This window comes from Pygocentrus nattereri, chromosome 18 (assembly GCF_015220715.1).
Source record: "Pygocentrus nattereri isolate fPygNat1 chromosome 18, fPygNat1.pri, whole genome shotgun sequence".
NCBI lineage: Eukaryota > Metazoa > Chordata > Actinopteri > Characiformes > Serrasalmidae > Pygocentrus > Pygocentrus nattereri.
In genome coordinates this window covers 31,887,417-31,907,916 of record NC_051228.1, presented here as the reverse complement: position 1 = coordinate 31,907,916, position 20,500 = coordinate 31,887,417, and the positions used below count along the sequence as shown (strand labels likewise).

The 20,500-nt window shown below is 41.4% G+C and overlaps 2 protein-coding genes across 2 annotated transcripts in view; one reads left to right on the top strand and one right to left on the bottom strand.

The window, feature by feature from the left end:
• Nucleotides 1-4,800: 4,800 nt before the first annotated feature.
• LOC119265941 (major intrinsically disordered NOTCH2-binding receptor 1-like) lies at nt 4,801-13,026 on the bottom strand. Its single transcript, XM_037546990.1, has 3 exons — nt 12,880-13,026; nt 9,329-9,574; nt 4,801-4,992 (listed from the first exon to the last, which is right to left on the bottom strand). Exons 1-3 carry the CDS (start codon nt 13,024-13,026, stop codon nt 4,801-4,803), a joined length of 585 nt encoding a protein of 194 aa, XP_037402887.1.
• Nucleotides 13,027-17,090: 4,064 nt separating this feature from the next.
• The window catches only part of chsy3 (chondroitin sulfate synthase 3), a 42,336-nt gene continuing 38,926 nt past the window's right edge, over nt 17,091-20,500 (top strand). The window contains exon 1 of the mRNA XM_017691270.2: nt 17,091-18,598. Within this exon, the coding sequence (XP_017546759.2) occupies nt 18,004-18,598 (595 nt within the window). The 5' untranslated portion in view covers nt 17,091-18,003. The remainder of the gene's footprint in view (nt 18,599-20,500) is intronic.

Here is a 20,500-nt window from a genome sequence, read left to right as displayed (position 1 = left end):
AAATGACGTGCTGCTTTAGCCAGTTTTGGATGGTCTAAGATGATCAAAGTACCTGACCCGTTGGACATACAGCTGGTAGGCCAGTGGATTTAAGCTTGCCATGCTGGTAGGCCAGCTAAGTCATTAACTGAAATGTGGCATCTGGCAGAGCAGCTTTGTCAAGATGGTAGAGCAGTTAATCCACTCCACATTAAATGTGACATCTGTGGCATTACCGGAAATGAGGCCTGCATATTGGAGAAACAACCCAATCTAATTAACTATGCGCACTAAACTGTATACAAAACTGAGCACTAGAATGTTTGCTAATGTGTACACATGGTGTCACACACACATGCACATATGCTTCTTTCATTGGAAATTCCACAGATTAGGTGCGAAATCAAATGAGGTGCCTTTGTGCTTATGTATTGTCCCTGTCCAGACCAAAGCTTTTCCGTTTTTGTGGTTCTTCCCTTTTTTTTCATTTTTATGTTGTGTGTTAATTTCATGATGAATGGATCAATAGAAAAAGTCCATAATTACTAGAAACCATTTTTACAGTCACTTCCATTATAATAATAATAACATTGTTTTTCCATTCTTCTGAAATGTTACCATCTTGGAGAGACAAAGTTTTGTTATGACAGCGATGACACTGTGCTTGTTATATAGACATTCTGTTGTCTTTCAGTCCAGTGGAGAAATGTCAGTAGTTGGTTCTTTTTCTCTAAGCATGAAAATTATGAATGGACACAATGCACTGTTCTTTTCAGGAGAGGAGTGGACAAATTGGACAAGCTTTGATCTCTAACATTTTTAAGCAGTGGTGGCCAGTACATCGATCGTGAAACGACCAGTCAATTGCACAGTTCATGTTGGTGGATCGCTCGTCATTCAAACGGGTGATCACATTTCAACACTTTCTTACCACCTAAATACTTCTGTGAGTGCCTCTCTATCAGTCTAGAAACTTTTCATTTATCGGTAGCCAGTTTATGTGGTGTCATTTTTGCATTTTTTCTTTTGTAACCTATACTGACTCTTTCAGAAGACGAGTGCTAGGAGGACATCGCACTTCTAAAGAAGGGGAATGTCGGGAGGCATTTTCAAACTATACACAGAAACTATGGCGACTAATTCCCAGCTAAAAGTGATCTCAGGAAGGAAAAAAGACTGCACAAACCTGGCCAACACCATTCAGTACAAATGATCAGAATAAGGATGAAGCCAGCTTTTTTTTTTTTAAGGTAGATCACGATGGCCTGTCCACTGGAAAAAGTAGGTCTCAAGCCAAAAAAGTATGGGCCCCCTGCTTTAAAGCCTGTTTTGTTGAGCCTAGCAGACAAACTATGCAGAAACTCACATAAGTGATAATAAAAGACATCCAAAACATACTAAAGCAGTTAAGGAAATCCTCAAATTCAAATTGTAATAAACTGTCTTGTCTTCTGCTGAGAAATACATAAGTAGCATGTACTGAAAGATTAGAATCTGTACTGTCAACAGAATAGATTTGTTTATTTTGATTATCTATGAGTGAGAAATGTTAACTATAGTTAATCAAAACAAACATCTGTAAGAAGGCTTTGGAATACCTCTGTTTACCACAGGTTGTGATAGTGACAATTTTCGAAAAATGACATTCAGGTTTCCCAGTAAGAAGAAAGACCTAGACGCTGCGTTCCTTATTTGGGCATGATGCTGGCTACCTCACTGTCAGAGGCCTGTTTGAAGGCTACAACAGTCTAAAGCCAACAGCTCACACAGTGTCCTCTGCAGGACAGAATGCTGAAGCCTTCAGAGTGTATCTGACCTTTGGTGGCTCTGTTTCAGTGCTGAATATCAGCATATTAAGAGAGTAGAATGGAAGAAGCACAGCCTGCCTACCTCCATCTGCAGGCTGAAAACAAGGAGATGACCACAGATTGTTGTTTCTGTTTGTTCTCTGTCTAATAGTTTTACACCTTCAAGGGCAATTTTAAAGATAAATATGAAGAAATGCTCCCAGATGTGGGAAGTGAAATTGCTTAATCAATTAAAAGTCTGCCATTTATGTAGGTCTGGTTTCCTGCACAGCCATATGTGACTGAGCTGAGTGGGATGTAGGTCATCATGAATAGGATAATGCAATCACTTTCATACAAAATATTTAATTGCGTCTTGAAAAATAGAGTAGTTGGACTGTGAAGTATATCATCAAGGTCTGTGTGTGTGTGTATGTGTGTGTGTGAGATAGAGAGTGTGTGAAAGAGAGATAACAGCACAATCTGTCCTCATTTGTCTCCATGACAAGATAATAACACCATTCAAACTGACGGTGGCTGTTTCTGCTCGCTGTGATTTTACAGGGACATAATGAAAAAAAGAACCACGGCTATTCACTACTGCTTAATAACCTGGGAAACTTGGGTCTTATAGATATTTTTGCTTAATTCAATATGAGCATCATTAATAATGCAGTGCAATGTACATTTTTAAGAATCTGTAATGTATAATATGAAACACTTGTTCTTGTCTTTGGTATTTCAAGTTTTTTTGGGGGGAAGTGATGAGAAAAATGAGAAATAATATAGTATATTTCTTTACTATATAGTATGTTACTAAATTTAATACCAAGCCAATGCACTGTATCTTCATTCTTGTCGCTATACTGCTTTCTCAAACACTTTAAAATTTAAGAAATAGAATTAATTAAAATAGAAAATAAAAGAAATAAAATTTCTTGTAACACTTTTCTGTAAGGTTGTGTTCATAAGGTTATATGACACCTACATAAGCCCTTCATGACAACTGACATAAACCTACATGTACATTTATAGACACCGTTTGTCATTAAGGTTGCATGTACAAACTATGATGTCATGTTGATGTAACACCAGTTTTGAGTAACAATGATTTTTTCCAAATGTTGGGTTGTGTCATGACGCTTTTTGTGGTGAAATGACTTGAGAATTGACTTACAGTGTTCCCTGAAAGTATCCTAACTGCGAGTTCAACTTTTTTTGGTATACACTGAAGACGTTTGGGTTTAGGATAAAAAAAAATTGACACAATAGATCATAATTTCAGCTTTTATTTCCTGATCTTGGACAACTTAAACCATGGCACCTCTTATTTAAACCCACCCATTTTCAAGTGAGCAACAATGTTGGAATGTGACCGACATGTATTTCTTGTTGCCTTGGTGTGCCCTGTTAGACTGATTGTTTAAACAGGTAACAGCTCTAAATAGCTAGTCTTGGTTTAAACGCTGGGTTTCACCTGTGGAGTCTGCATTTGTTCTTAAAAAGAATAAATCAGAAAGCTGTCTGTAGGAGAAAAGTGAGCTGTTTTGAATATGAGAAAAGCGGAAAAAAGGATCAGAGCCTTTGCAGACGCATTGGGTATAAGTAACACAATTTGTATTGTCCTGAAAAAGAAAGAAACCTTGTGAGAGCTGGGACGAAAACCCAAAAAACAGTGACATCACCAGCAACCTCCACAGGGCAGGAGAGAGGGAACCGCAATCCACAGTTGAAGAGTTCAAAGAGCGGGAACTGCAGTCATACCACAAGATGCAAACCACTTATCAGCAGTAAGAATCGGAAAGGCCAGATTAGAATTTGCAAAGAAATACAGAGATGAGCCACAAATGTTATGCTTCATTTTTATAAACTGCTGAGACCAGGATTAATCTCTACCAAACTGATGGAAACGGCAAAGTGTAGAGAAAGAAAGCATCTGCTCATGATCCAAAACATAGCAGCTCATCGGTAAAGCATGGTGGAGGTAGTATCATGGCTTGGGCTTGCATGGCTGCTTCTGGAACCAGAAGCCAGACTCTTTATTGATCGTGTAGCTCATGAAATCAGAAGTCTATGCAAACATTGTGTCTGCCAGTTGATGGAAAAATACATCCAGTGTACTCGGGAGGAGCTTCACTTGGCAAGACAGTGGTCCTTAACATGCTGTCGACACAACAAAGGACTTCAGACTGGTAGGTGTCATAAAGCATTATGAGCGCTGCCCTGCAGTGAAGTGTTACCAGGTTTCTTAGTTGCATAAAACTACCTTTGTAGTATAATCATTTTATGAGCATAGAAAGACATTGGTTGGGCAGGCTACTGTTGAAAAAACTGATTCCGAAGTTTTGAGCTATTGTGTATGTTGGTCCTACATTTCAGGATGCAGCACTTCAAACATTTATCATATTTATCAACTTTCCATAATAGCCTAACTGCAATGGACAAGCATTTGATCATAAAGTATGAATTATCTATGAACTGCATTTCAATACATTACCAGCTTAGATAATTGAAAAATATATTACCTTAATTAAACATTTATGCACTTATCAATGTCTGTTGTTTTATTTGTCCAAAATCTAAACTCACCACTGAAGCCGTTTGGAGTTCTAAGTAAGTGTTTCTCTGTCACAGTATTGGGATTCTTTTTGTCCTTGTCAGATGCAAGAAATGGCAAAACATAATGTTTTAGAAACGTGTACAGTGTGTGTGCCTATTGATTATTCCATTCAATGCTTCTTGCTTTCCTTCAACCATAATCATTCTGATCAAAAAAGATCCTGAACAAAGAAACAAGAAAAAAAACAGCAATGTCATTTTAGGTTTCCTTGTGGGTTACTGGTCACTGGGTGGTGCTGCTTTTCCTTATACCACTGTCAGAGCTGCTGGTTTGAATTAGAACTTTGTAGGCCCAAGTAGTGAAGGCACAGAGGCCCGTGTAATGATCTGTGTAATGGTAGAAGGTGCATTGTTAATGAACTGAGCTATGAGATAAGCTATTGCTGAGAAGTCAGTCTTACTGTGATTTTATAAATCAGTTTTTTCTTTGTGTCACCACAATTGGCACCGTGATAATGATCACAACTACGCAAACAGACAGAATCACCGAAGTCAATATTTTACAGATTTTGTTCCTTTTCAGTTCTGCTTCTTTCTTCTTCAGCAGGGAGTCAAAGCCCGGGGTGTAGAGATCCTCCAGCCAAAAGTTCAGTTTCCTAGGGTCTTCCTGGAACACAACAGATTTATGTGGAGTCAACATGAAGCAGCAAGAGCATATTTCAAATCACACGCACACTCATACAAATGACTGCTTTCTTTCTCATGAATCATCTTACCACAGAGGGCTGATCATGTTTCTCCAACTAATCATTAGCATATACACTCACTTGCCACATTACTAATAAGCCAATATCATTTCAGTGTCAGAGCCGTGCTGAGAAAAATCCACCGTCTCTATAATACCTCGCTCAACAGTGTTCCTGTGGGGGTCCTGACCATTGAATAACATGTGAATCAGATGGAATAATATCTGCTATTGTAGATATTAATTATGACGTGCATCTACAGTACACATTCAGAGACCTGCCTTCATTATTTAAGTTCCAGTCGAAACAGCCATTAACTCCTTAAAAGATCAGGGCCAGTTGATGGACCCAAAGTCTTTATCACACAGTTCTACAGGGTGAGTCAAAAGTCACAGGACACAGTTTTATTTCAGAAACGAAAGAGAAAATGACACATCTGAATACCCCAGCAAGTAATGTGGGGCCTATCTTTTAGGGTATGTCCAGAACATGGCCGCTAGCTTGAAAGCTGCCATATTGGATCAAGGGCAAGTTTTTCCAATGGGAAGGTGGTCGTTTAGCAGATCAAAGAAGACCAGAATTGTCTCAGAAATCGATTGCCATAATCAGGTTTGCAATATCTCTTGTGGTTCAAAAGTTCTCAACACAGAAAGTTGCAACAACAACTGGGAATGCTGCCTACGATGCACAGTTATCTGACGTGTTCAATGTGCCATCCCTGGTTCTGAACACAGAGCTGAAGATGCAGGATCCAATCATTATGAACCCGCATGAGAATCTCTGGAGAAATGCTTTCACAAGCCTCCATGATGCGGTGCTGAAGGTGGTGTTTGTTGCAGATTTTCTCAGCATACATAATTTGTTTGAGATGACCCCAGAGATAAAAGTAAGTGTTGTGAGGTCGGGTGATCTGACAGGCCATTCCATAGGTCCACGACGGCCAATCCAATGACCAGGGAATTGAATATATAGCCAATGACGAACACCTGCTCCGTAGTGTGGTGAAGCCCCATCCTGTTGGAAATAGTAGGGAAACTGCCATCTTCGGTCAGAATGGATGGGAACACTGTTTCCTGTAGCATTGTCAGGTAACGCTGAGCATTTAGGGTCTGGTTGATGAAAATGGGTCCGATTACACAGGTGCCCCATATTCCTCACCACACCATAGCCTTCACATCACCTACGACATTGGTGTCTTCCGTCCAGTGAGGGTTTTTGTAACTTCAGTACCTCACATTCTGGCGGATGACCTCACCACTGACATAAAAATTGGTCTCGTCACCAAACAGAATGCCCTGTGTGAATGCGGGATGCCTTTGATGTTGGTCTAAAATCCAGGTGCAGAACTTGACACGTCTATCAGGGCCATCCTCTGATGGTTTCTGCTGCAGCTGGATCTTGAAGGGGTGCCACTTATTGGTATGAAGAATCTATACAAGAGATGACTGGCTGACGCCATATTTTGCTGCGAGATGTTGCGTGCTCCGTTGTGGACCTTTCGCAAAAGCTGCCAAAAACATTGTTGAGGTTTCTTTGGAATTTGGCAACAAGGGATGCAACAGTGCTGTGCGAAATTGGTGGTCTTTCTGGGTGTCGGTTGTTGAAGTCTGCGGCTATGATACAGCAGCTGCGTTCCCCGGACATCAGAATCACCTCAAACCTCTCTTCATTCGTCAATTCCATCTTCAGTTACCTGTGACGAACAACAAAAGTTTTGAACTTTCTGTGTTGATAACTTTTGAACCACAAGAGATTTTGCAAATCAGATTGTGGCATTGATTTCTGAGACAATTCTGGTCTTCTTTGAACTGCTACATGACACCTTCCCATTGGAAAAACTAGCCCTTGATCCAATATGGCAGCTTTCAAGATGGCGGCCATGTTCCGGACATAGCCCTAAAATAGGCCCCCTCACCCATTACAAGCTGGGGTATTCAGAAATGTCATTTTCCCTTTCGTTTCTGAAATAAAACGATTTCCTGTGACTTTTGACTCACTGTGTATAACCTAAGAATGGCTCAGCCACTTTGCAATGAAGTCCCTGCAGTTACTGAATAATAAGCATTATTATGTAGGGATTTTGAGGGCTCAGTCACAGAAGCCATTCAGTAATACAAGGTTTTAGGACGTAGTAACACAACTATGGGTCTGAAAGAATGTGCAGCTGTCAAGAAGCTAGACCTGAGAAAAGGAAATAGACAAGTGCATTGTTCTGAAAATGCATGCAGCTTTTTTGTTTAATGTACAAATAAGTCCAGACCTAAATTGAGTCCAGACCTCAACATCACTGAATGTGTTTGGGATTACTCGGGTGGTGAGGAGCAGAAAATGCAACCAACTTCTATGACTGAGCTTTAGAGATGTGAAAAATGTCCCTGCAGATTATTTGTTGTTGATGCTTTTGTGTAATCTTCTGTTAATTATATGTTTTCTGCTTGTACTTAATGGATGTATTAAATAGAAATTAAATTAAAAAAAGGGTCGCCTATGACTTTTGCGCACTGTATATGGTGAGTGGGCCTGAATGGATAGTGAGTGTAAATACAAGGTAGGTGTGTCTAATAAAGTGGCCGGTGAGTATATATTAACATATATCTTAAAATAAAAATTCATTTTTAATGTCAGTACAGCTGTGAAGTCAGCTTTTGTTTGTCATGAAGCTAACATTTGACTATTTTCCTTTTTTTTTTAATAAGTGAACACTCTGTTTAACTCCATAGTGAAAATGTTCTTGGATCCAAATAACCCCATCTATGCTAAGTACATGCTCGAGCACAATGATAATATGAGTGCAGAACTCGGCGTGGCTGGAATTTAAATTACACTGCATTTGATTTGTCATGTGCACTTTAAAGTTATGACTATGTAATTACGAGCGTTACTGTCATCATCAGCCTGCTGAGTGTGCATCTGGAGCAGAGTGAAACACAATAAACCTTCTAGCTATAATGGCTGTTGCCATTACATTCATTCTGATATTTTCAGTCATCTCCATGAAACATCTAGACTTGATGTCTTGGTTCTTGATTACAAAACTTTTGTTTGTGTTTGTTTTCTTTACACCATTTTTCAGACCATTTGAAAACTGCAGTTCCTGTTCTGATTGTGTGAAGTTCTCATGATGAATGGACTATTAAAATGCTCCAAAATTAGTACTAAATCTCTTTATATGCTGACGGTTTGCTTCCCGACAGTCAGGAACAGCATATATCCATGTCTTCCACTGAGAGGTATTCAATCTTATACCCAAAGGTCTGATATGGCTGCAGGTTTTCACTCCAAACAAGCTGCGGCACACCTGATTCCACATGTTTAATCAGTTCTTAGTCCTCAAACATTTCATCAGGTGACCTCCTGCTTTGTTGGAGTGAAAACCTGCAGCCACACCGGCCCTCTGCGAATAAGACTGGGCACCTCTGTTCTACAGACTTACTGCAACACTCTGTGTCTCTGAGTTCATAGGTAAATATGTTCAGTTCTATATATGAACTCTGTGGTTCGGACAGGGAGCCTGGTTTTCTGGACTATCCCATTCCTCTTAAGTCTCCTTATCCTGGATTGGTTGGGTGACATTACATCTGGTGACATGTACACTATCAAGCATCAAGTAACAATGTGAGCTGATAACACCCGTATTTATTGTCACTGGCTTTATCTGTCCTCTGTCTTGTCCAAGTGTGCCATTTACTCATATTAAAACTTTTGCCTTAACACATGTATTTTCTTCAGCAGTAATCACAATACTATCCCAAATGCAGTTATTCTTCTAAGACATATTTGGTGTTTGCTTTTTAGGTTATGCAATGGATCAATGAGTCTAATGTAGCTGAAAAGTAATGGAAACTTCTACTCATTAATCCCATTAATTAGTTCTATGCAAACTGCATGCCTAATTCCTCACACTCGCCTCAAGCAGTGTTGCTTTATTAAAAGATCTAAAATAGACTTACTTATGGGGTTTCTAGCAGTGTATACCATGCTGTCATCTAAAGAATCTAAATCATGTTGCAGAGCTAAAAGCAGTAGTAGCAACATCTGGAAGACCAGCACAAAGATAAAGAAGGAAACATCAAACACTAAACATATCTTAGCTGACTGGTTACATTTACGTACATTTAAGGGTAAAGATGTGTAAATTATTTTGTAAATGATCCTTCGCTGTTTAATAGGAACTTAAGCTACCAAACAACCTGCTGCTCAGTCCAGTTTCCATTGTTGTTTTTGCTCTTTTAGGCACCAAATACTATCACTCTGTACCTGTAGATACTCTGCTAGGTTGCCATGCATTGCGTGTCTATCATAGTCCTCGATGGTCCAGGAGGGTTTGGTCCTGTGGTTCTCCTCAGCTTCAGCAGTCCGTATGTCCATGTAGAGGGGGTTCTTTTTGATCTTTGGTTTCAGAGTGAGTGGTGTGATGTGCTGCTCCAGCTCATGGTCTCTGAACTCCAAGCTGACCACTGGAGGCCGCTGACCTTCTGCGCCTCTCAGCCCCCTCCGCTCTCTCTGTACAGAACAAACGTCCAGAACAAACTGTTAAGCTCGCAATGAAAAGGACAGGGACATCAGGACAATTTCAGCTACTCCCTTTGGATGTGTGGTTTCTTTGGAAGACTACAATGATTCATCATTGCCATTTTAAAAAATGTCTGCTGTAATAACACTTCTCAGCACATCAACATGAATGGGTGGGCTACATTTCAGTAGGCTGAAGGAGTGGTCATACACCGATCAGGCATAACATTATGACCACCTCCTTATTTCTACGCTCATTGCCCATTTTATCAGCTCCACTTACTCTATAGGTGCATTTTTAGATCTACAGTTACAGACTGTAGTTCATCTGTTACTCTGCATACATTGTTAGCCCCCTTTTACCCTGTTCTTCAGCAGTCAGGACCCCCATGGACCCTCACAGAGCAGGTACTATTTGGGTGGCGACTCATTCTCAGCACCGCAGTAACACTGCTTGGTGCTGTGTTAGCGTGTGTTGCGCTGGTCTGAGTGGGTCAGACACAGCAGTGCTGCTGGAGTTTTTAATCACCTCAGTGTCACTGATGGACTGAGAATAGTCCACCAACCAAAAATATCCAATCAACAGCGTCCTATGACCACTGATGAAGGACTAGAGGATGACCAACACAAACTGTGCAGCAGCAGATGAGCTGTCGTCTCTGACTTTACATCTATAAGGTGGACTGACAAGGTAGGAATGCCTAATAGAGTGGACACACAGTGTTTAAAAACTCCAGCAGCACTGCTGTGTCTGTTCCACTCGTACCAGCACAACACACTAACCCACCACCACCAGTGTTACTGAAATGCTGAGAATAATGAATGATCCACCACCCAAATAGTGCCTGCTCTGTGAGGGTTCATGGGGGTCCTGACCACTGAAGAATGGGTTAAATGGGGGCTAACAAAGTATGAAGAGAAACAGATGGACTACAGTCCGTAACTACAAAGTGCACCTGTATAGTAAGTTGAGCTGATAAAATGGACAATGAGTATAGAAACAAGGAGGTGCTCATAATGTTACGCCAGTGTATATGCTAATATAGTTCCTTATGTGAACTCTACGGGTCAGGACAGAGGTGGGAACTCTGGTTCTGGAGGGCCGAATCCCTGTACAGCTTGGGAAACAAAACACATATATTTAAATGTTCCATGATTTAGGCCCTTTAACTGCTGATGGAAGGAAATGGAGGAGACCTCGAGGTGAGGAGGTGCTGGAAATGCCAAAGGAACACTTGTATGGCTTTGTTAACGATAGAATGGAGGGCTTTCTAAACATGATGAATAAAATATGCTCCATAAGGGTGGTGCACTCTGAATGATCTCTCAGTAAACACCGTTGCATAAGTGATGAAAGCCTGTAGCAACAAGCACATATCTTGCAACGAGACAGATTTTACACAGGGCTGAGAAACACCATTATTCACCCAGACTGAGCCTTGATCGCTATATGTAACTTAGAGTTAGAAGTCTCCAGTGAAAAGTGTTTTTTTTTATTGTTTTTTATTTTGAAGTCTCTGCACAGGGAATAAAATTTTGATCTGTTTCAATAAATGCTGCACCATGACCACTGCTCAGTCTCTGATGTGGGTTTGCATCAGTGCAGGTCTGCCCAACAGGGAGATTTCTCTCAAAACTAAAGCCATATTTCACACCAGAAAAGATACGATGCACCCAGTAAAACCTAACGCTGCGATTACTTATATTTAGATATGATAAAATAGTGCCTTCCTTGGACACATGTCCAAACAGGCCCAAATATACCTGAGAATATTCCTAACATTGAGAGAAAGTAAAGCTTCATTCTTGCTGTAACATCGTGGAGCGATGACAAGGATGACGCACATGCGGAGAAGAGAGATTTATTAGGGGCAAAACCAGAGCCAGGGTCAAAATGGTCCAGGGTCAGAGAACCAACACAGATAGATGGAGGGATAGACATAGCAAAAAGGAAAACAGGAAAAACACATAATGGAGGCCAGAAGAACAACATTAAGCACCACAATACAAAACAATGCAAACAATACAATACAAAGACCAAACAAAGGCCAGCAAACTAACAGGGGAAAACACTGGGCTTAAATACAAGGAATAACGAGGGTTAACAAGACACAGGTGTTTAACACAGGTGGTACAATCAGGGGCAGGGTCTGGAAACAAGGGGGTAGGACTGGGAAGAAACAAAACAAGGAATCACACGGACAAGACCAAAACAAAACAAAAGCACATACAGGTCTGGGAGGGAACAATCATGACACTTGCTTCACATCTGAAAAACAGGTGTTTCTGTCCGTCCTTCCACTGTGAGAAGATGACTCATCACTATGAGTCTGAAAGAATGTGCCGCTGTCAAAAAGCTGTTACTGAAAAAAAGAAACAGTGGGAGGGAACAATCATGACACTTGCTTCACATCTGAAAAACAGGTGTTTCTGTCCGTCCTTCCACTGTGAGAAGATGACTCATCACTATGAGTCTGAAAGAATGTGCCGCTGTCAAAAAGCTGTTACTGAAAAAAAGAAACAGTGGGCTGACCTCCCCAGAGTCCAGACCTCAATGTCAGTGATTGTGTCTGAATGGCAAAAAGTGCAACCAACTTCTAAGACTGAACTTTGGAGGTGTGAACAAATGTCCCTGCATATTTCTTTGAAAAGCTGAATGCAAGTCTCCTGAAAAGAATGGAAGCTGTAATAAAGGCAAAGACTAGACACACTAAATACTGAAAGATTAGATACTATATACGGTTGGTGAGTCGTCTGTGTAATTCTCTGTAAAATACATAATTGCTGTTGGAACAAACAGTACCTCAATTTTTTATGTTTTAACATTCTTTGAAAAGACTGGCTGGCTTTATCTTGTGTGAAATTTTCATGATGAATGAACCAACAAAAAGAGCTCACAATTACTGAGAAAAACTATATTTATATTCATTTCCATAATTAGTTCGTAATGTTTTTCCTTTTCCTGGAAAGTTACCAAAGATACAAGGTTTTGTTTGGATGGTATTGATATGTTTTCTGCTTTTTCCCTGACAGTAAAAAGTCGATAACTTGTTCTTAAGGCCGTTTTGACTCAAAATGAAAAAAATGAAGGGTGGTCTCTGACTTTTGCACAGTACTGGAGGTGTTGACACTTTATTTTTCTGTAATAAAACAAGGATCAGAATAAAAATCTACTGGGTATCTAAATTGGCATGAATAAGTTTGCAAATAACCATTGACCTGTCAGATTGTCTCAGCCTCTCCTGTTGTTTTGATAAAGCTGCTAAGCCATTTAGCCTTTAAATATCAGCACATACCTGTGAATACACTCTGTTCTGCCACTGCTTCTGGCCAGAAAGTGCTGCGCCAATCTGGAACATGCCATGGGTGGCTGGTAGCATCCCCACATCCAGCTGGAGGAATTTCTCTGGATGGTTATTGTTGGGGAGAACAGTGATGTCCATGTTCTTTGCCCAGATATGGTGCCCTTCTGAGTCTCACTCAGTCTGACTGCACTAATGACTTATTAATGAAGAAGCAGGTGTCAGTAGCAGGTGTGTGTAACCCTATCTAACCTCAGCGGCCTGGTTAACACAACCCATACTGCTGAGCAGAGGAAGAGAAGAAGGGAGTCATGCCACACCCACAGGCTACTGATTAAGGCTTTAAAGTAAACCAAGTGTCCACATATGATGCCATACTTCAGTTTTCCACTCATAAGAAGGCCTTTCATCTCAAAATGGTAGTTGTACAGCAGAAAAGAGAACAAATGTCCATTTTTACTGGTCCATTCAACACAAAATTTTCACACTGGAGGTTTTGATATGATGGTGACAATATTAACTTCATAGCAGTTACTGAGCGACACATATTAATATCAATAATTGAACAGTAGGCCTAGAGTTCATGAGGTATAAGAGGCATTATATCCAAAATGAAAAATCTAACCAGTGCTACTTTTAGTTTACTGTTGTAAACACACCTGTCTGTCTCCTATAGTGATGCCACAATGCCCAAGAGTTCGAACTAGGAAATTCCTTCAGTTCATGTTTCCTGAAGGTGGGACACACCTGAAAAACTGCTAGGGGTGTCAGAGGGGGTTACACGAGAATAGTTGCTGAACATTGAAGATCCACTGTAAAAAAAAAAAAAAAAAAGTTCAGTTCCACACAAATTAAATACACTACAGGGCCAATAGGGCCAAAAGTGTATGTACACCTGACCCTCACACCTATTTCAGCTTGTTGGACACCACATTCCACCCAAATCATGAGCATTAACATAGACTGAGAAGACTTTCCACAGGATTTTGGAGAGTGTGTCTGTGTGAAAGTGTTCCCATTCTCTCAAAAGAGCATTTGTGAGGATAGGTACAGATGTGTGATGAGAAGCCTTGGGTTGCAACTGACTAATTAATTCCAAAAGTGTTCAGTGGGGTTGAGGTCAGGGCTCTGTGCAGACCACTGGAGTTACTCCAGCCCACACCATGTCTTCACAGAGTTTGCTTTGTGCACAGGGGCACACCCATGCTGGAACAGGAAAGGACCTTCTACACAAAGTGCTGACCACAAAGTTGGAAGCATATAATTGTCTAAAATGTCTTTGTATGCATAAATGTAACCCTTTGCTAGAACTGAGGGGCTGAGCCCGGACCCTGAAAAACAGCTTCAGATCATTATCCCTCCTCCACCAATCTTGACTGTTAGCACTATCCATTCATATAGGTAATGTTTTTGCGGCACTCGCCAAACCCAGATTCATGTGACTGCCAGATAGTGAAGCATCATTCATCACTACACTTGTGCATAGTGATCTTAGACTTGTGTTCAGCTGCTCAGCCATGGAGACACATTTACCAAAGCTCCCAATGCACAGTTCTTGTGCTGATGTTGCTTCCAGAGGCAGTCAGATGGTTTTTACGTGCTACGTGGTCCAGCACTCTGCAGCCCTGCTCTATAAGTTTGCTTCATGGCTGAGCTATTACTGCTCCTAGATGCTTCCATGTGAAAATAATAGTGTTTAGAGTTGACCAGGAAAGATTTAGCAAGGCAGAAATTTCCTGAAGTGATTTGTGATAAATGTGGCATCCTATGGCAGTGCCATGTTTAAAATCATAGTGTGAGACGTTCTGCTGCCAGTGTCTGTCTATGGAGATGAGCCTGATTTTACATAGAGGTTAGCGATGGGTGTGGCTGAAACAACTGAAATCAATGATTAGTAGTGTCCACATACTTTTGGTCATACACTGTGCATTACTTCAACTTGAATACTTGCACAAACTTATTATGCTGATGTAACATATTTCATTCCTGTTGAGCCAATGTACCCATTTAAGCAACTTTCCAGTGTACTAGAAACAGAGGCCTTTGTGATGCTTGAATTTTATAGCATGAATTTCAACCAACTCAGTGTGTATATTATACACAGTATCAGAAGACGTTTACAGTTTCAGCTGTTTTGAAAAACAACTGCTGAAGTCCTTGGGGAGGGGGGGGGGTGGGGGGGGGGGTGGTAGCCATAGGCAAAGATTGAATGCCTTTGTTGTACTCTACTGCATGTCCAGACAGGACATATTTCCTACCACTAGAGGCCGATGTGCACTGGGTGATAATTGAGGTGCCATAGGTCAGAGTGGCTAGTCGTACAGCATTGGATGAATGGATGGATAGATAGATAATCTTGATTCATATAGCATGTTTCATGCTGGTGGAAGCTCATAGTGCTTTACAAGCAGGTGATGAAGCTTAAAAGTAATACAAGAAATTATAAGTATTCTTTTAGAATCACCCCCGCAATCCAGAAGGAGAAGTGGCTTAGACAATGTGTGAATTTAAAATCATACAAGAAAATGGCACGGATTAAATTAAAAACATAACACTAAGAGACATAGAGTTTAAATTAAATGCTAAGTTAAAGAGTTTATAAATGTTGCTTAAAAGTAAGCACTGAACTGGACAGTCTGAAAAAAGGTGGAGCTCCCCAGTTCAGAAGCACAGTAACTGAACTAGGCCTCTCCACATTTTCTGTAGTTTACAAAAAGTATTTGCAGATCTAAAATCATGTGCTGGAACACAAACAGCCAGACATTCAATGAGGTAAGTGGGTGCTGGGTCAATTAAAGCCTTAAACATTTAAAAACTAGAAGTAATATTGGTTTTGGTATCGGAAAAGACAAAGCGGCATTGTGCCGTCTGCGGTAACAGACAAATAGAACTGAAGTGATTCAGTTGAAAACTCATTTTAAAGCTTAGCAGTTTTTAAAGAGGAGATAATGGATTCTCTTGGAAGAAACCATAGTGCTGCACAATCTCTAATAGACAGACTGACAGACAGATAGGCAGACAGATAAAGTCATAAAGCATCAGTTAGACAGATAGATGGATGTTTTGTGCTTTGGCACATTCTAATTACATTCCGCTCTGCTGCTCTGACTCATCTCCTAATTGCCTTCATGAGTTGATTTGGGTGTGTGAAAGCAGGATAAACTCTATAATTGTCCTGCAGGACTTGAATTTGGTGTGCTCAGCCTACATGCCTCTCAGAATGGACGACATGGCACCTCTGGGATCCAGGAGTCCTCTGCAGGGCACTGGGGTGTGGCGCTTTGACAGGGTGAGCCAAAAAGGCATTTAATGCAGGAAATGAAAAACAAAGTGGAAACCCAGATGATCTGTAATGATTCATAATTAAAAACACAATCTAAATAGGAAATAGGAATCAGGCTTTATTTATATGTTCATCTTTTGTAAACAGTGCATTTTTATTTGCTCAAGATGGCCAAAGTAGTTCATGTGAGCTCTCGGGGCAAATCTTCAAGCACAGCCACACAAAATGGGTTTTTAAAATCAGAGCGTGGTATGAAGCAACTAGGCAGTTTTTTGGCTGGCAAACGGGCGCCCTACAATGAAAATCAGTTTAAACCACAACGGGATCTGTATGATGTATACAGCCAGAGAGGCTTTGAACAGACTTTGGTATGCTAATGGTATTGTGGCCCTCCGGGAACGCGAATGAATCAGTTGAGCTGGACGTTCAATACACTAAATCTTACTGCTCGGAAGAATCGGTTCGGTGAATCGAACTTCCCATTAATTGATTACTGCAAGCTGCTAATAGAAAGATAGATTCAGTTTAACGAACCGACTCCTTCGAACTAGCCGTTTCTATGAATCGAAAGTCCGAGTCAACAGTTCTTTTTCGGTCCTCGGTGAATAGTCAAGTGTATTTTCCCCCTACCTTCTTTATATGTAATGAATTTCTATTCAAGGGCTACGAGTCTGGTGTCCTCTGCTTGATATTGAATCTGCTTGAGATTTCAATGAATGCACAAAGCACCAACACGTCGCAAGAAATATAGACCTGCTAGGGTCAAAATTGGTGCTCTGTTACGATAACTTTCTAGATAACTAGTATATATATATAACACTCGTAAATAAACGTGATTCAAATCGTATCACAAACCTGAGGCCTATGGCGTGGATGTAAACGTGTGGATTCAGTTGCACTTGTGAATCGGTTCGACAGCTATATTGAAAAGAATCAATTCAAAAGAACGGTTCGGCTGGGAGTCGGACAGCGCGACCACCAGCTCCGCGCTCCGCTGGTTCTCCCTGTAGACGGCAGTTTGAGAAGAGGAGCCGCGGGTTGCTTTCTTTCGCTCCGCCCTGTGACGGTGAAACGAAAAAAAACTCCCCTTACTTTTGCTGCTGGGGGCTCGTCCTGAGGTCACGGCGACCAGGACGAAGCAACGGGGAAAAGTATGGAAGTCAGAGCGGCGTAGTAAGTTCTTTAGGATACCACTGTTTGGAAAACTGTAACGTACACAAAATGGCGAGTCACACGGAGGATGCGTTAACGTTAGCACGGCGGCGGAGGAATTGCTGTGGCTACCTAAACTGAGGGAGGAAGTGTTCAACTGTCGGTGTTTTTTTCCCAGAAAGAGTCTTAAAATCACTATAGCAGAGAACAAGTCGGGAAAGGAGGGAGTCAACTCGGTGAGCTGAAAACACCAGCCGTTTGAAAATGCAGTGCTTTGCTGACGAAGAGTTGGAGCTTCGTTCTCTTTCTAACGTTTCAACTCCCTCAGCCGAGCGGAACACTTAAAACATTTTCCGACGGATTTCTTTCTTTCTTTCTCCGCAAGAATGTGATTTTGTTCGCAGAAGCAGAGCCATGGCCGTCCGCGGTGCTCGGACAAACACGACGTTGTTTCTCTCTGCAAGGAAAAAACGCCAACTCTTTCTTCGCCTCAGAGTTTCCGACGCGCTCTCTCCTCCAAGTGTTTACACGGCGTCGAAGACCTGCTCGGAGCTTCTCCCTTCAGCCCCAGCTTAGCTCACCATGCTCGCTCGCCGGTCCTGTGAAGCCGACCAAGCCGAGGATATCAGTAACGTTCATTCTCTCGTACCCTTCGTCGCCCGCCCGTTGATGCCACCACCACCATGGCGGTGAGGTCCAGGAGACCGTGGCTGAGTGTGGTTGTTGGGGTCGTGCTGGGTTTCACCGCCGCGTCCTGGTTCGTCGTGCCAGCCGTCGTAGAGCTCAACGGCGGCGCCAAGAGAAAGTCTCCGGTGTGCTCGCGCCACAGAGACGACGGCGGGGGGTTGGCTGTGGGGAAAGTTTGGGAGGCCAGGGGAAGCTCCAGCACCGCGGCCGGTCGCACTTGGCGCAGGGAAGAGGGAGAGGAGGTGGAAGAGGGAGAGGAGGAGAGTGCCTCCAGGACAGGCGATGGCGACCCTCCACTTAAACGTTTCCTATATGTGGGGGTCATGACGGCCAAGAAGTACCTGGACTCCAGAGCGGTCGCTGCGTATAAGACGTGGACGCGGAGTATACCCGGGAAGGTGGAGTTTTTCTCCAGCGAAGGTTCAGACGTGGTGCCCCTGCCAGCCCCCGTCCCTGTAGTCTCGTTATCAGGGGTGGATGATTCATATCCGCCTCAGAAGAAGTCCTTCATGATGCTCAAGTACATCCATGACCATTACCTGGACAAGTACGAGTGGTTCATGCGAGCTGATGACGACGTCTACATAAGAGGTCAAATGAGGGGGCCTGCTTCTTTGAAAACTGCTTTTCTGTGCGTGTGGTCTAAATGTAAAGTTGTGAAATAAGGCAGGCAGTATATTCAATGGCCATATTTCCTGACAAAGGAAATATACTTTAAGCCAAAGCTGCTGGCCATCAGTGAATCACTGCATAGACGAGAAGCTGAATATACTCTAATAAGGACAAGATAAGAGCCTCAAGTTTTAGCCTTATCTTAAAAGCCCAGTACATTCAGTGAAGAAATAACCAGCCTTACCTTGATGTCATCTTCATAAATTAGACTTTTCAACTGCCTACATGGTAACTTTCAGCATGATTTAGTTTTGAAAAAGGCACCCTTAACTATATATCCTGTACATTATAGACCATCTACTGCAGTGGTGCCAAATCCAGGTCCTGGAGTTTAGCTCCAACCCTAATCTAACACACCTTATCCAGTTAATGAAGGCCTTCTGGGTCTTCTGAATAATAGAGCTGGGTGTGTTGGATCTGAGCTCTCTAAGGTGGTAGACGTCCAGGACCAAGATTGGCACCCCTGAGTTACCGCATCTAGTTTTGGAAAAAAAGTTCATGTTTTTATCTCCTACTGAGTTTGTGTGGTACGTGACTAGTCACTGGGTATTTGTGCCTTTTTCTGTTTATTTATTTAGACTTGGACAAGGCACTTTATATAAAATGTTGCCCTTCCTGTCAAGTTTCCAATATATACTGTAAGATGTACTTAAAATAACCATGAATGAACATTAGATAGTGAACCATAAATAGAAGATTCCTAATGTGTGTTCAAACGTCGTGTTAATACAATACCGAGACAGTAACGACTGTGGTGAATACACATCTTTTGTAGTACAATTCTTCATCTCTAAAGCCGGGGTGGAGAACTGAGGGCGGGAGTTTTCCCTGCACCGACACTCCAACTAAACCTGGCAATTAAGTGATGATTTGAATCAGGTGTGTCTGAGCAGGAAAATCACCTGCTCAAAGCAAAGTGTTAGTATGAGTGACTGACTATTGAGGAATACATGAAGCTAGGCGTGGGCAATATGGCAAAAACATAACATCACACCACTTCAGGATATTTTCACAATACTCAGTATTCAACAAAATCTTTAGTTTATCTGAGGTTTAATAAGTTTGAACAGACGGCAATGCACCAGTAGTTCCATATATAAGAAGTACTATCAAAACTGAATACAACAGTTTTTATTCAGTGTTTCACATGGTGAGCTTCAGTTAAACAGAACCAATTATGTTTTCTTTGCAATGAAACATGCAGCTTGGTCAGTGTTTAAGTACTGACAATATCCACAATATGCTGTGAAAAGCATATTGTAACCGAATGTGACAGTCACAGTAGTGATATGACAAAGTGCCCAATACTCGTCATACATATATATAGTTAGATATAGGTAAATACCTGCTATGCTGTGTTATGAGGTAATTATTGCAATTATTATATAGTTTATGGTATAATTGTGTCTTAGTTTGCTAAGCTTTCTGCATTCCTTTAAAGGTTTGTCTAATGTTTTTTGTTAATGTGATTGTTTTGGATGTTTATTGCAAAATCATTTTCTCCTTATTTTTCTTCAGACCAGTATGTGCTTGTCATGCCTGATGCAGCATGTTTGAAATCTTTCTAAACTAAGAAACCGTGACATCACACACTTCAAAGCCATTTCAGGCTTTCTATGCAATTTTACAATACAATAAAAGGATTCTTAGGGTACACTGATATTGTAGAGCAGTGAAAGGCTTGACTGTAACCTTCAGTTGATAATGCTGTAGAGCATTCAGTAGAGTATTGGGCTGAAATTGGAACAGTGCTCTGTAAAAACTTATATTAGGACAGCAAGTGACATGCCTGCCGCTTTATTACTTACTGCTCAAATAAGG

Coding starts and splice junctions, on each gene's coding strand:
- LOC119265941 (XM_037546990.1), bottom strand. CDS start 13,026: ATGGACATCACTGTTCTCCCCAACAATAACCATCCAGAGAAATTCCTC. Junction 9,575..12,879: donor AGAACAGAGTGTATTCACAG/GTATGTGCTGAT, acceptor TGTTCTGTACAG/AGAGAGCGGAGGGGGCTGAG. Junction 4,993..9,328: donor ACCTAGCAGAGTATCTACAG/GTACAGAGTGAT, acceptor GTTGTGTTCCAG/GAAGACCCTAGGAAACTGAA.